The 17,118-nt window shown below is 35.5% G+C and overlaps 1 protein-coding gene and 1 pseudogene across 1 annotated transcript; both read left to right on the top strand.

The window, feature by feature from the left end:
• The first annotated feature begins 979 nt into the window (after nt 1-979).
• On the top strand, nt 980-4,671 carry LOC133294080 (uncharacterized). Its single transcript, XM_061492732.1, has 7 exons — nt 980-1,275; nt 1,647-1,726; nt 1,828-2,036; nt 2,345-2,567; nt 3,560-3,645; nt 3,832-3,923; nt 4,003-4,671. The coding sequence occupies exons 2-7, from the start codon at nt 1,652-1,654 to the stop codon at nt 4,251-4,253; spliced, it is 936 nt and encodes a 311-aa protein (XP_061348716.1). The 5' UTR covers nt 980-1,275; nt 1,647-1,651; the 3' UTR covers nt 4,254-4,671.
• Nucleotides 4,672-8,136: 3,465 nt separating this feature from the next.
• Nucleotides 8,137-16,149, top strand: LOC133294078 (uncharacterized; annotated as a pseudogene).
• Nucleotides 16,150-17,118: the final 969 nt, after the last annotated feature.

The following is a 17,118-nucleotide window of genomic DNA, read 5'->3' as shown; positions in this document are numbered from 1 at the left end:
GGAGTACCTGATAAAGAAGATAAAATAAAATAATTTATCATATTTTACTTTTATCTCTTGTTTAGTGGGTCAATAGGATATGATTAACTTATCTATCGTCTCATTTTATCCTATCTAATACATGATTTCTTATCCTATGAAGGGAGTTGAGTTAGAATTCAACATGATGAGCTGGGTTAGAATTCAACAGCAGGATAAGATACCAAAATGGGATACCCACTCCTATTTTATCCCCACGCGACCACGCTACCTCCCTTCCAAACCCACTCCTCCATCTCGACCATCTCCCTCCTACTCGTCCTTGTTGAACTCCCCTTCTCTCTTCTTCTCATGCGAGTGAGGCTCGACGCAGTTTGGTGTGGTTGGAGCATTCAGTTTCAAGTGTCTCTTCATTCATCTATATAGCAGGTTCATGAACTCGTACTTTTAATTTTTTCTCTCTCCATCATCTAAAGATTTTCCATTTTTTTCCTTTGTTAAAATTTCCTTTGAATTTGTGAGCTGAAAATTATTCCTTGCCTTTTCGCGAAAAGATTCCTGAGTTTCCTCACCTTGTTTCTCCACAAGAACCCCAATTCTAGGATTTATTGTTCCTAATCAGAACAAATTTCTCCACAAGAACCCTAAACCCTAATTTCTGAATTGGATTATCTTAAACAGAATAAATTTCATAATCTTATCAAATTGTTAATTGCTCATCAAATAACACAAGATATGATATAAGTTTATGAGTCCCATATCATATTCTATGCTTATTCAACTCTTTTATCCTATCAGTTCTTATCTTATCGTGTCCATCAAACAACCTTTTAAAGTCTTAATTTTGACGTGGCCTATCGTATAAAATACACTTGATTTATATAAAAAAAAAAAAAACGCATGAATTTTAGAAATGTTCAGTGATGCGGATGGTTATAGCTTTGCTTTGCACTGAGTCCATCATATATATTTACTCGTGCTTCGCACCTTCATCATAAATTCGGTGTTTCTAGAAAACAGAGCCTCTTTTCCCTGTTTGGATATTTTTAATTTTGATACATTTGTTTCCTCCATCACCGTTCCACACTCGCCGTTGTTTCTGTCAATTTTTTTATTCTCATTTCCCGGAAAAGACCATCGTTTTTCAGTTTCCCTCATGGAACATCATTTCCTCGTAACGGTTTCTGGTCGCACAAACATGGGTGTCTGTTGAGGAAAAAAAAAAGGGAAAAGAAAATTTTCTCCACCGTGTTTAGCTTTCCTTTCTTCCAATTTCCGAGTCTGCAGCAGAAAGAGGTATAGTATATAGTGTGTTGAATTTATAACAACATTGCTGGTCAAGTCACTATATGTTAAAAACAGAGAAATAAAAGAGACAGCTAGATTGAGATTTTTGCGGGGAAAAAATTCGGTGTCAAAACGCTAAATTATACAAGTCTTTGACCCATTTATTGTTGGGGTTATTTACCTTTCAATTCTCTTTCTTTTCTTTTGAAAGAAACAAAATTTTCAATCATAAACAATTTCTCAAGCTCTCTTTCTCTCTACCTTTGTTTTCCCCACTTCTGGTTTCTCATTGTCTTTCAGGGTTGGGATTGAATCTGAAACTCCCTCGTTGTTCTTTTACTTTTTTTTTTCTGTCTCTCACACAGTGACTTTTGATAAAGGTTCAATGGAATCTAAGTCTAACCTTGACTGCTTCCTCCGGTGTACCACCCCTGTGGTACCATCTCAGTTTCTTCCCAAGGTATTGTTTCTATTTTTCTGGTTGTTTTTATTGTGTTTCGTGCTCCCATTTGATCATAGATTGTTTGATCCTAAATTCATCGTGTTTGGTTTTTTCGACAGAACGAGATTAGAAACCTTAACCGTTTGTGGCATCCTTGGGAGAGAGAAGCAGTTGAATATTTCACTTTGGGTGATCTCTGGAATTGCTTCCATGAATGGAGTGCCTATGGAGCTGGAGTTCCTATATCCTTGGCCAATGGGGAAACACTTGTGCAGTACTATGTGCCTTACCTCTCTGCAATTCAAATATTCACCAGCAATACTTTCAGGTACAAATTTGCATAATTGTGGGGTTGTTCAATCTTTTTTTAGTTTTGGCATGTTTTCTTTCAATTTGAAAGCTTTTGTTTCCATTGATGTTCCCAATATATGTCATAACTCATAATCATATTTGGTGGTGCTAATATTCTTAAAGGTCAAACTTTTTTTTTGATACTTTGTGAATTGGTTTTTGTTTTCATTTACTTTTGGAGTGATTTTGTAAATTGTGTTGTGCATGGTTCTCGGCTTCATGATTGGTAGCATATCAAGTGGTGTCACGGGAACTTAATGCATAAATTTGAATGAGTAATTTCAGGGAAGAGACAGAGTCTGGTGACTGTGAGACAAGGGATTCCTATAGTGATTCTTACAGTGATGAGAGTGAGTGTGATAAGCAATGGAGGTGGGATGGAACTTCATCAGACGAGGGAGGATTTGAACAAGACTACCTGTGGCATTTAAATGACCGATTGGGTCACCTTTATTTCCAGTATTTTGAAAGATCAACTCCATATGGGAGAGTTCCTCTAATGGATAAGGTGTGTTGTTTTGCTCTTGTTGCACATTTCTGACTTTTTCATCTTTTTCTGTTGTTTATTATTTATTGAAGGCTTGAATAGCATTTCATCTATATCCATATTCTGATTTTCCTATTCCCAACAAGATCATAGACTATGCATAGGGATAGGGACAGGGGAATAGATCATGTATGTTAAAATTTTATATCACCGTCATATGAAATTTAGTTTCTATATATTTTTTTTATTGGACCCCACTTATTTAATTTATATAAAAAGAAATATAAACATAAAAATTTCACATAATCAAGTCATGTAAAATTTTAACATGAGATGATTCACGCTCAGAAAAGGGAATGTTTTTATTTTTTTTTTTAATTTAATAAGAGGTGTGGTCTAATGTCCCAAAATTTTTTCTGATAGGCATCCATAAAAGGTAAACTGTGATTTTTGACTCTTCAATGTGAATCCAGAGAACTAATTCTCCTCTGCCCAGGCTAACTTAGTAACCTTTCGTTTTTTTTTTTCAATACAATAATTATTACACTTCTTAAGCATATGTTCTCCTTCCAAAACCTTGCAGTTTGCATTGCTTCCATTACAGTGATTGTTTATTAAATAAAGATTAAATGTCTCTAATTAGTCTTTTAAAATTTGATGGGTCATCACATTAGTTTTTTTAAAAATTTTTATTATAAAATTACTTTTTAAAGATATGAAATAATTATTAAATTTGTCCTTTTAGATTATTACTTTAGTTCTTCGTAAAGACAAATTTAATGATATATCCCTGTACAGATGAAAATTTCCTTTCGCATATTAAACAATTACTTTTAAAAATTATATTCCTGTTGTTTAAAAAATGAATTTAATGATAAAAATACTTAAATAAAAGACAATTGTGATAACATGTTAATTTTTTACTGTAAACATAAAAGGTTCCTTTCGCATAACCGGTAATGTAAAAGAAGTATGAAGATTCTATTGCTGACCAATTGGTTCCTTGCTTTCAGATTACTGGGTTAGCTGAAAGATACCCTGGGTTGATGTCACTAAGAAGTGTAGATCTTTCACCAGCAAGTTGGATGGCAGTTGCTTGGTAATTAATTTTGAACATGTTCTATTTTCTCTTTGCCCTTATTCTTCCAAAAATATAGTCATGATATATAGTTTAAACACATTCGAAATTGAGCCCAACATGTATCATTGATGTTAGGCTTTCTAGTGAGTTTGATTATTTATTATGATCAATTGATGAATATCCACTCATATTGACTGTTTTCAGGTACCCAATATATCATATACCCATGGGAAGAACAATTAAAGATCTTTCAACATCTTTCCTTACTTACCACACACTTTCATCTTCATTCCAAGGTAAAAATCACTCCACTAAAACTGTAAATTTTGAGGGAAAAACATGCACTGAATTGAACTTTTGATCATATTTGTATAGATATGGACCTTGATGATGATACTGAGGGAGCCCACAAGAAGAGAAAGAAAGGTGAAGGCATTTTCCTGCCACCATTTGGTTTGGCCACGTACAAGATGCAAGGGAAAGTTTGGGTCTCAGGCAATTGTGGTAGGGACCATGAAAGGTTGGTTTCACTACAGAGCGTGGCAGATTCATGGTTGAAGCAACTAAGGGTCCAGCATCATGACTTTAATTACTTCATGGGTGTTCGGCATGGCTACAAGGATTAATGGCACTACTTTTCAAATTGACCACTAAAATCCTCCTCTCTCTCTTTTTTTTTTTTTAATAGATATTTGGCTCTTGTGCCCTTGCTTGGACCATTAATTGCACCTTTTTTTACTTTTCTTGAGTGAGTGTGAGGAATGAGGATTTTTGGTTGTTTAACCCTTGAGAGCATTTTAGGACAAGCCCTTATGAGATTCCAGGGAAAGGGTAACTGATGAATTGACTACTACTTATAGCTGCCTCTTGTCAAGAGGTCTTTGTATGTAGAAAGGTAGGTGAGGAGGTCAGAGTTACATAGAAATTGGAACTTGGATTTTGTATCACTTGCTATTGACCATGATGGTTAATGGATGGGATGAGAGATGTGCAAATTTTCTTGTAATTAGTGCTACCATGCTACTGGCTGTTGATAGCAAATAGATAAGCATTTCATAACACCTGGAACATTTCATTATATCATTGTTTTGGTGGATCTGGATCATTTCATGTGAAAATTCACATGACCATGTCATGTGGAGAATTATATCTATACAAAGATGGATAAGTGGTAATAAAGGAGAAGAGAGAAAAAATGTTAAAATAGGTATTTACAAAATCATAACTGTTGATTTACATTTGTATGGTAGTGATCTTCTCACATGACCATATCATGTTTTTTTTTCACATGAGAGCATTCATTTCCTTGTTTTGGTATATGCATTAGTTTGATGAAAAAAATAAAAAATTAAAGAATGCAATCGGGCGAACACAGAAAATATTATTTATGTCTGTACATTTAGTGGTGGCTGCTCTTAATTTCTTTTTTAAAGAAAGTTTTAAATGCATTAAAAAAATAAAAGAATATAAACAAGAAAAGAAAAGAAAATTTTAACTTAACATAAAAAATAATAATCAAAAGTCAACTATGCTATTACAATAGAATGATTATAAAAGTATTCTTCGATTCTTCATTCCTTAAAAATATTGTATTATATCTTCATTATCAATCTAATCAAATACATCACATTCAACATAAGTTAGTATACATGCATGAAGTCAATCATCACTTTTCCGATTGCGCAACTTATCCTTAACAAAAGTCATTGCAGAAAAAACTCGCTCAACACTAGCAATTGCTACCGGTAGAACAAGTACCAACTTTATCAACAAATAGACGAATGGATAAATAATATCCTTTCTCTTCTCAACCATCTTCAAAGCAAGGTCAGAAATTCTTTTCAAATTGACAAAATCAGAATCAGCTCTTACATCAGCAATAAAATTACCCAGACTTGAAGAAGAAAAAAAGGAATATCTGCAAGCTTAATAAAAAAATTGCCCCACAATCAGCAATTACATCAACAATAAATTTTGTTTTCTTCCCATAAGATTATTAAAAAAAATCTAAATATATTAATTATTAAAAAATTAAATTAATCAAAAATTCTCACAAAATCAATAGACATAATTATTTTTATTTTCCTAAAACTTGCAACTTCTAATTTTATAAGATAATTTGTTCTTGAGTAAAGACCCAAATTAGTCCCTGACAAAAAACTCGGTGCCCAAATTAGTCCCTCACAAAAAAAACTCGTTAGATAGTCCCCAACAAAGTGAAACAGGACCCACGTTAGTCCTTCTGTCAATCCAAAACTCACGGTGTCAATGACGGTGATGATATGTCACGTTCAGGAACATGCTGAAGGCCACGTGGGTTGAGGAACGACGTCGTTTTGGGAGACTCATCCATGTTGGTCAGACCATTTTTTATTAAACCCAAAATTGCCCCTCACTTAACCGTTGGACACTTTACCATTTCCTTATCTTCTAACTTAGACGGTCCATTGTTGAGAAGGAAGGAAGATGACCGTGGAGTAAACACTCGCCAGCGTTTGGATTACGAAGTTTTTCAACAATCGGAGGGAACCAGTGGAAGAAAAGATCTTTGTTTTGTGTGAGGCTGAACCTTCCATACAAAAAGGTAAGAGAGTCTTTATATGTTGGAACATTTTTTTATTGTTCTTTGTCATCCTTTGTTTGTGGTCCCCATGTTGTTCCCTTTTGTTTAATGCTTGTTTTGTTCTGCATGCGAAGTGGACATTGTGGTCCATGTTTCCATTTAGGGTTTTGTGTTAAAGAATGTAACTACCGGGTGGTGTGGTCCCTGTTTTAGAAAAAGGGCCATGGTTGACCCAGTAACAATTAAAAACCCTATGGTAATCGTTGGAAAAAAGTCAGCATCGATAAAAAATGTTGCTTTTTTTATTGCTTTGTATTGTTTAAGTGGTCTAAAGCCTGTGGTCGTTGGATTAATTATAGGTTTGGTTTTTTGGTTTTGACAGATGTCCGAATACATAGTGATTGTTTATCATCATGGTGGTATTTTAGTCAGAGATGAAGATGGAGTGATGACCTATATAAATGGAAGGGTAGACTCATTGCCAGAGATGGCCATTGACTACTGCAATCTCTGTGACCTTGACACCCTGTTTAAGCAATATGGGTATGAAAAATGCAAGAAAATGATGTGGCTACAGCCTGGGGTACCCGATTTGGAACAAGGGCTGAGACCACTTAGTACAGATTTGGATGTGTGTGCCATGTGTGAGGCTGCTTTAGGAAATGGCAATGAGATACATGTCTACTTTGAGGACTGCATCTCAATTCCCGAGTTTGGTTCACCTCAACTTGACAGTGAAGAGGATAATGTCATTAATTCAGCATATAATGAGGACTATGAAGAGGTTGATGATGGGGTCAATTCACATGAAGACAATGCACAAGGTGATGATGGGGTCAAAGAAAATGAAGACCATGCACAGGCTGCTGATTGCCATAATTTACATGATGATGAGATCAAAGAAAATGAACAAGCTGCACAGGGTGCTGATGTCTTGAATTTACATGATGATGAGATCAATTCGGACCATGATGATGAAAGTGCAGAGGATGCTAGTAATGGGTCTGAATATGATAATGCAGATGATGAGGTTGCTTCCTCGCACTCAGATTCATATGAGAGTGCAGAGGATGAGGTATACAAGCCTCCCCCACCTGGTGTTGAGGATGATTCAGAAGATGATGATGAGGTCAATATGCCATTGGTAGAGAAAAAAGGCCTGCAAAACAGACCCCAAGGAGGAAGGCAGTCAAGAAGGATGCCCCAATTCAAGATTCTGAATCTGAAGAATTTGATGAAGAGGAAGACATAATGTCATTGGAGGAAGAAGGATATACCTATCTGTCTGAGGAGTTGAGGACACCTCCTTCAAGTGATGATGATGAGAATGTTAGACCTGTCTTGCCAAAGTTTAATGAACAAGCTTCTTTTGGGCATGTCTATTTAGAACTTGGTATGGAGTTTATGAATTTGGACCAATTTAAGTGTGAAGTGGTTGACTATAATATCAGTCTTGGGAAGAACTTCATCTGGGTTAAGAATGACAAGGTCAGAGTAAGGGCCAAATGCAGTATAGAAGACTATGAATGGATGGTGTATTGTGCCTGGAACACCAAGCTAAGCACATTCCAAATAAAGACTTTTAACGAGACTCATACATGCTGCAGAGTCTTCAAAAATAAAAGGGCTACTCGAGATTAGGTGGCCAAGAAATTGGAGAAGAGAATACTAACACAGCCCAAGATATCCAGGTCAGAGGCATTTGAGCACATGAAGGAGGAATACAATGTTCATTTGGATATGAAGAAAGTAAGCAAGGCTTTAAAAAAAGCAAAGGGAACAATTGAAGGTTGTGAGAAGGAACAATATGGAAGACTAAGAGAATATCTGGCTGAGCTGTTGAGGAGCAACCCTGGCTCCAGTTGCAAATTGCAAGTCACCCCCAACCTATTCCACAAGCATTGCCAATATTATGTGAGGAATTGAGGTGCTACATAATGCGAAGGATGGCAGCACACAAGATGATTCTACAAACCTTTAGGGGTAAGATTGCACCTGCACAGCAGAAGAGGCTGGACCAGTTGAAGGTTGCAAGCAATTCTTGGACACCAACATGGACTGGAAACTTGGTCCAAGATCTATATGAAGTATCTGGAAAGGGTCAACGTGTTGGGGTGAATTTAACTCAACAATCTTGTAGTTGTAATGTTTGGCAGCTAACTGGATTGCCTTGTGAACATGCCATTGCTGCCATTGCACACAAGAATGAACCTGTGGAAAATCATGTTCATCAATGGCTGACAGTGGATGCTTTGCATGCTACTTATGAACACACACTCAACCCAGTCAATTCCCAACAATATTGGCCAGCTTGTGATTCCCCAAAACCACTTCCTCCACGCTTGAAAAGGCCTGTTGAACTTCCAAAAAAGCTTCGGAAGAATGATCCCATTGAAGAGCTTATGAAGACCAACAAGAAGCTTAGAAAGACTTACACAGTTCAATGCTCCAAGTGTGGTGAGACTGGTCATTACCCGAAGACATGTAAGGGACTTGCTGGTGGTTCAAAGTCAAAGACAAAACCGGTTAATGTTGAAGCAGGCCAGTCAAGGACAGTTGAAGAAATCAGCACGAGTCAGGGCTGCCCTGCACCAGAGACAAGCAGCCAGCATGCAACAAGTGCAGTTGAAGCAAGAGCTTCAAGAGGCAGCAGCCCACCTCCATGCAATCCTGCTGAGGCGGTGACCAGTGAGACAGCAGCTGCAACTAGCAGTGGCACCAGAGCCAGATTCATGAGCTTCATGTCTACACCAGGATTTAGGCCACCAGGCCAGCCCCGCATAAATGATTTGAAAAACAAGTGTTATAATAACTGACATTAGGCCAGTTCAAATGTGACAGTTGGCATTTTTTTGTTATTAGGCCAGTTTTATGGAATTGTAATTAGGCCAATTTTTTGGTATTAGTTTGGTTTTGGCCCTGTTCAAATGATTCACCAATGGCTTTTTTTGTATGCCTCTGGTTATGGCCATATTAAGTATGAAAACTTTGTTTTTTGGGAAGACAAAGTGTTCCTACTTAAAGGTATATTATGTCAGTTGGAATTGTAAGTACAAAGTGATGATATGAATGGAATATGTTCTGTGAAATACTATACCTCTGCTGTTATTACTATTTTTCATTGTTGCCATTGCTGTGAAATGAATGGAAGATTGTGTTGGTCTTCTTACAATCTCTTTGTTGTCATTGATTGTCATTACAACTTATGGTATGCAAAATGTTTGGTTACTATCTGTCTTTACTGTCATGACTATATTCGATGCTGCAATTTTTAAATGTTGGGCCAAACCATCTATCTGCTGATACACTTTCTGGTTTTTGTCAACAATGGTATGTTTGTTCTGTTTGCTTTGTCCATTTACGGGTCATGTGTTGCTTAACTGCACTTATCATCCATCTGCTTTTTAAGTTCCCTCATAAGTCCTCAACATTTTTAATCGAGGACCTTTTTAGTCCTTGATTTTTAACAAAGGGGACCAATATGGTCCTAAAAAATTTATCGGGATCATTTTTAGTCCCTGCTAAACTTCTGTTAACACCAGTGCCACCATTTTCTATTAACACACCAGCAATGTCATTTCCCCTTGTACATGCTGATATTAGTCATGCCTAACACAATCAACTTCTGCATAATTCACACCATGACATTCTTAGTTTAGTCTTTATACATTGTTTCCATTCCTTTTTTTTATCTCCATCGAGTTTATACAACATTTTGTGCCAATAAACATAACTTCAAATACATAAGCCATGCTACATACATTGCATGAACAACAATTCATTACACTAGAAAATCTCAACAGAACCACATTTTAAATTTCACTCCAGCCTACTTGCAAGATATATACATACTAGAAACACAACAATAATGGATCCAGCAAACACCCTAGCACACCTACACACATGCATCATTTCCTTCTCAACCCTTTCAAAGTTTGCCCGCATCTTCAATGATATGTCTTCAATCTTTATACAGTGCTCATTAATCTTCTTTTTGTGGTCATTCACCTCCAGCTGCAGTTCATCATTGAGCTTTATGTCCAAAAAGTTCAACTTAAACTCCATTTCAGCTACATTCAACTCCAGCTTGTAATTGTCCAATCTTCCAGCTCCATGGTATCAGATGTAGCATCATCCACCCATGTAAAAAAGTTACAGTGTGGCTTCTTTTCCTAAACCAAATTCAACTATATAGTTAATAACATTGACATTACAAAAATAACGCATGAAAAAATCAACCTCACCTTGAAGTTGGGGCACCAAAAAAATGATCTATTAGGGTTTCTAAGTGTCTTGGAGGTGTAAACAACATTGTGCCTCCCACATTTACACAATGGAGCAGCTCTCCTTCTTCCACTTCTGGACCCAAATGAACTACTTGAGCTCCCCCTCCCAGAAGAGATATTCATGGCATAAAAACTAAAAACAACCCTAAATCGTACTGTATACACCACCTTCACTAAACCTCAATCAATTTTCCCCAAATTCAAGCGTTCAATATTCGATTCAATGCCATGCTTTCTGGTTTAAGAACAACCCTAAAAAACAAACGACGATGTTCCTTGGATGAAAGAGAACTGGTCTGACCAACATGGATGAGTCTCTCAAAACGACGTCATTCCTCAACCCACGTGGCCTTCAGTCACTTAACGTGGCACATCATCACCGTCATTGACACCGTGAGTTTTGGATTGACAGAAGGACTAACGTGGGTCCTGTTTCACTTTGTTAGGGACTATCTAACGAGTTTTTTTTGTGAGGGACTAATTTGGGCATCGAGTTTTTTGTCAGAGACCAATTTGGGCATTTACTCTTTGTTCTTTCATTTGTTATATAAACAAGCTATATTCTTTGAGCTAATACTAAAATAAGCATATATTCTTTGCATCAAACTAATTATCTAATTTTATTGCACATTTCATCAAACGTATAGAATTTCTAACTATTCAAACTAGTGACATTTGTACAGATTTATCTTAGTTTTTTTTTTAATTTATAAATTATTTCAAAGAAAAAGGAGAGAATAATTTGAGTTTACCTCCTTTGCCTATCATCAAACAATCAATCAGGTAGTCACACTTTCATATTAGAGTTCTTCATTTCACACACACAATACAAAGTGGTACTTGCCTCAGCATCGATGAAGTTCAAAGCATTTCTGACGGAGAACGAAATGAACCTATTGGAGAATTTTAGTTAACACCTATTTTAGTTAAATTGTCCTCTCTGTAAACAATTTTTTTCATCCACCGAAAGTTACTGTCTGCACTTGCAGTCAGTGATAATAATGTAAGCCCACCACTGGATCCATAGGACATGAATTAACGGTTGGCTAGTTTCCATGCATGATATTTTTGAGTTTATTTCCATGTGGAGCCATCACAGAGTGACAGAACATAGCTCATGCATAGCATATGGATAAGTAGAGTACTTTTCTTGTTCTCGTCGGTCCAGTAATAGATATTACTCTCATTCAAAATGAGATCCCCACCAAATATATATTTGGTGAGGGGTGAGTAGCTTTAATTGTGACTAAGTTTTGACTTATAATAACCCTAATTTGCAAAATGTCTAATTGCACTGGATTAATTATTTAATCATGCGTAATTAAGATTAATTAAGTGAGAGACTTAATAAAAGAATTATATTAAATATTAACTAGGCACATTATAGATAAAATAAGTAGAATACTTAGTTCAATCAATGTGGAGTGTGTTATGTAGAAAACACCCTTTAAGTAAGTGAGTGGGCTTAAGTGGGGGGAAATGGGCTTTTATGTTAAAAGCCTTGTCAGCTAATGCCGCTAAGATCGCGTGTTAAATCGTTATATCGTTCGATTCTGTGATTTTTCTACTCCTACGATGTAAAACGCTTGTTGTATCATTTTCTTCCTTCATTTTGTAAGATCGTTGTTTATGATTGTGGAATCGTAATATCGTTCATTTTTGTGATTGAAGAAAAAAACCATGAACAATTCGAAAGCCTATGAAAAAAGTGATTGTGAATTTGTGTCTCAGTCGAAAGCCCATCTCTCAGTCGCTTTATTCTCTCTAATTTGAGAACCCTAAGCTCAAGTTTTGTAGTTATGTCTTCCATCTTCATTGGTGTTGCGCTGCTCTGTGTGTGTATGTGAGGCTGAGGCGTTAAGCTGACTAGTGTTGAGCTGACACTGTGTCTTCCATCATTTTCTTCCCCTCTTTAGTGACCTGATAGGCAGCAACTCACAGGTATTGGGAGTTTACTCTCTCATTTTGACTCAATGCTCTTCCTCTCTTTTGACCCACCCCTGTATTTTCTATGTTGAGGCTCATCCTTCTCTCCCTTCAGTCTCGATGTGGGTTGTTTCTCCTTTTTTGTATTTCAGTTTTTCTTTGTTGTTGATTGCAAAATTGGGATTTAGATATTCGAACATGTGGCTCTTCATTTATCCGTTTTATGATTTTGGGTAATTTTATTAAGTTTGAAGTCATGCTGATCTTTTCATACAAGTGAATATTAAGTTAAAATGGAAAGTTGCAGTTCAACCAAATTTACCTTGTATACTCCTTATTTTTTATGTTTGCTCTAGAATAGCTTCTTAGAAATGCTCAATGCAGAACAAATTTTTACCTACCTTTTTTTTTAATAATCTTTCAAGAGACGAACCTAAAAAAGGTCCTGACTATCTTTGCATTCCTATGAAGAAATGCAAATGGGTATTAATTAATGTGCCTTATTTGAATTGTATCTCATAGGTAGTTTTTGGTATTCTGCACTTTTGACAATGGGAATGGTAAATGCTGAAGATATGATCCAAAAGTAACTTGCCACCTAACAGGTTTACACACAGCTTAGTAACCATAATGATCAATGCATAACTGAAACATTAATAAGGATTAAAAAAATAGGTAACCTCCAAAACTACCTACCCGACACCCAACGTCCAAAATAACCCTAGTGTGCTATCCCCACGCAATACTAGCTTCAACCTGAACAATTATCAATCGTTCTTTTCAACAATCACTAGTGAAATTGAGTACTTTATTATCAAGAATACCAATTTCAAACCCCCCTTCATTTCTATGAAAATATGCAATTTTATGCCTTGATAATAAATAATCTATATCTATGTCACTTTTGGTTTGTGTAAACTAGTTCACTAATTACTGAGAATGATTCACGTATATAAGTTGATCATATAACTCTATTTGCAATGGCTCTATAAACTTCAAAAATACATTCTTCAACTAAGCTCTCTTGATACATTAGGTTGAGTTCCACATGTGATATATTAGATTCTTAAAATAGTTACCATCCAAACATGAAATCAAGGGCCTTTTGTGCAACATGAAGATCTGATTTTGTATCATAGAGTGGCACCATCCAGTGACACGGTAGTGATATACCTATCCAAACTTTTTGAGATGACTGCATACATAAAGGAAATGAAAGTATAAGGACTCTGTTTACTTGCATAAATCATATATTATTTCTATTCATAATTTAATCTTTTCAGGAATATTATTGAGTAAGCTTTTGTTTAGAAATATTATTGATCTCTGTTGCTTTCCTTATTTACAAATGTCAAGCTTCCTTATTTTTAATCTTTTTCTTATACAGAGAAAGGTCATTGTTTCATCAAATTTGAGTATATTATATGTTGATTATGCTTGCTGTATTATGTAGTTGATTTGTTGGTAATATGTTGGTTTACTTTCATTTGCTTATGATTTTGGTCAAAAATCATCATTGAATACGACCTCAAGTTATAGTGCTTCTTCTAGTAATAATACTCCAGAGTCTCAAACATTTGCTCCCACCAATAAAGGAACTAAAACACATAGGAATGCGGCTGGAAATAGAACTGACATGGGATGGCAACATGGTATACCACTTGATGTAAGTGGTAGAAAATACAATGTAAGTATTGTAACAATATCGTAGCCGGAGGGATTTATTAGTTGAAACATCATTTGGCAAGAAACAAAAAAGATGTTGAAGCATGTAAATCTGTTAGTGTTGAAGTTCAAAAAGAAATGTGGAAAATTATAGTCTTTTTGCAAGAAAGATTATTGAAAAAAATAAGCACATAAGAAGAAGAGTCTAGTGGAAAAAGAAAATGGGAGGAGCCTATTTTCAAGAAAAGGGGAATAACTCAAACAACCATCAATAGCATCTACAAGAAGAATTTGAGAGAGGAAGCATGTCAAGATTGTGCTTTGTTTTTCTACAATAATGCCATTCCATTTAATGTAGTAAAGAATGATGAATTCATCAAAGCATGCGAATCAATTTCAAGAATGGCCTGGGATTTAAGCCACCATCTTACCACGAGGTCAGGATCAAATATTTGAAGATTTAATACAATTTGATAATGGAGGCTACTGAGAAACATAGAGCTCAATGGAAGAAAACAGGGTGCACATTAATGACCGATGGGTGGACTAACACAAGAAAAAGGACAATCATAAATTTTTTAGTGAACAACCCTATGGAAACTATTTTTCTGAAGTCTATTGATGCATCTAATATATCCAAGACAGCTGGTAAAAATTTTAAGATGATTGATGATGTTGTTTTAGAGGTTGGTGAAGAAAATGTTATGCAAGTTGTGATGGATAATGCAGCAAATTACAAAGCTGCTGGAGAGATATTGATGGAAAAAAGGAAAAGATTGTATTGGACACCATGTGCTGCATATTGCATTTATCTAATGTTAGAATATTTTGATAAGAAGATACCAGTTCACCATGACACAATTCGAAGGGGGAAAAATCACAACCTACATTTATTCAAGAACTTCTTTTATTTCTATTTTGCATAAGTTTACCAAAGGAAATGATTTGGTAAGACCGGCCATGACTCGCTTTGCCACATCTTATCTAACTTTGGGGTGCCTATATGGAAATAAGGGAGCATTGATAATAATGTTCACCTCCAATGAATGGAAGGCTACTCGGGTTGCAAAGACAAATGATGGAAAACTCATTGAAGATACTGTTTTGGAAAATGGGTTATGGAAAAATATTATGATTTGCTTGAGGGGCACCGGTCCTCTAATCAAAGTGCTTCGTATAGTTGATTCGAATGAGATACCAGCCATGGGCTTCATTTTTGGGGAAATTAATTAGGCTAAGGAGAAAATTAAAACTAATTTCAAAGAGGTTGAAACAAGGTAATTCAATTTTAGTCTTTGTTTAGTTTGAATTTAAATTTTATAATCATTGTTTTCTAAACTAATTTAATTTTTTTTCATTCTTTAGTTATATGCCTATATGGGAAATAATTGATGGAAGATGGGATAAGCAACTTCATAGACCTTTGCATGCTGTAGGCTTCTACCTTAACCCGCAATTTCAATATTAGCCTGAATTCCAACCAAAATATGATGTTAGATGTGCATTATATGCTTCCTTAAATAGGATGGTGGGGGATATTGATATCATAACTAATATTGATGCTCAATTGGAAGATTTCAAGGCAAAAAAGGTTTTTTTGGTGATCCAATAGCCAAGACTGCAATTGAGAAAAAAGCTCCAGCAAAAAAGGTTTTTTTGGTGATCATCAAGAGCTTCAAAAATTTTCTATCCGTATTAAGCTTGACATGCAGTTCTTCTGGGTGTCAGTGAAATTAGAGAGCTTTTGAAAGGGTAAGATTTGAAGAATATGAAATATGAATTGTATTTCATTTCAAAGGTATAAATTTAACGTTAATTACTGTTTATTTGCTTAATTAGGTGCACATTAAAAGAAGAAATCATTTGAAGCAAAAGACCATGAATGATGTTGTTTTTGTGATGGTTAATTCACCATTGGCCAAGAAGAAGGCTTCTAGAAAATCTCCTGCAAACTATAATGTTGAAATTGATGATATTTCATCTGATAAAGAATGGATTATGGAAGATGACGAAAGTTCCTCCCTAATTCAAGAGTTTGATGATTTAGAGTTGGAACAAATTGAAGAAGAGCAGTTGGTTTAACTTCAGCCTAATCCTATAGATGATTTGGACTTAGGGTTACCAAATTTTGATGAAGAATTGCCTGAAGTTGGAGAAGATGCCATAGAAGATGATGAATATGATTTAAATGACTTGATTTGATAATTTAGATTTGAACTCTTTTGTATTGATTTTGGGGCTTTGTTAGGGTGTGACTTGAATTATTTGAATTTAGTAGTGACTTGGTATTTATGTTGTTGATGCTTTGATGATTGAGTTTGAACTCTTATTTCTTTGGAATTATATAACTTAAATGTGTAAGTTATTTTCTTGCTTGAGATTGAATTCATAGACTTAAGTGAAGTCCTTTGGTTATTCTTGTGCACAGTCCCTTGATTATTATGCATCTAAGTTCTACTTCTTAAGGTTTGTTCTACAACTAAAAGGAAACTTATCCAAATCTATGTTTTTTACTTATCTTTTCTTGGTTTAGTCTAATAGCTGAATGTTAATTGCTTCAATGTTGTTTGTTCCTATAAGTACGTTGCAGAGTTATATGTATGTTACAATTATTAGGTCTGCTATTTGGTTAGTGTCAACAACTTAAAATTGAGTGCAATTGAATATAGTCTAATTGCTTAGTTGGCTAGTTGATAATTTATGTAATTTTAATATTTTATATGAACAGGTATGATCTTACGATCTGTATTGATCTTGCGATTTACAATCTTTTTACCCCATCCCTATCTTAGGTAAGATCTCGAACTTAACAACATTGTTGTCAGTCACTCCTCGCTAGAGAACTCGCTCAAGCGAGTTGTCCAGCGAGCGTTGTAATTGCTCGCTGGTGGAGCTTGTTAGAGCAAGGGGTTCAATGAGCAGTTACAAAAGTTGGATTAATTTGATGGAAACCGAGACCAAATCGGGGAAAGAGAAAAAGAAACACAAGGAAGCCACTGTTGAGGGATTTTGAGAAGCTTGAAAACCTAAAATGAGATAGAGTGAGTGAAA

The sequence above is a fragment of the Gastrolobium bilobum genome, unplaced genomic scaffold (assembly GCF_033153095.1).
Source record: "Gastrolobium bilobum isolate Gb01-03AN ecotype WA unplaced genomic scaffold, APGP_CSIRO_Gbil_v1 utg24819, whole genome shotgun sequence".
Classification (NCBI taxonomy): Eukaryota; Viridiplantae; Streptophyta; class Magnoliopsida; order Fabales; family Fabaceae; genus Gastrolobium; species Gastrolobium bilobum.
The sequence above is the reverse complement of the archived record's forward strand: the minus strand, read 5'-3'. Positions and strand labels throughout refer to the sequence as shown.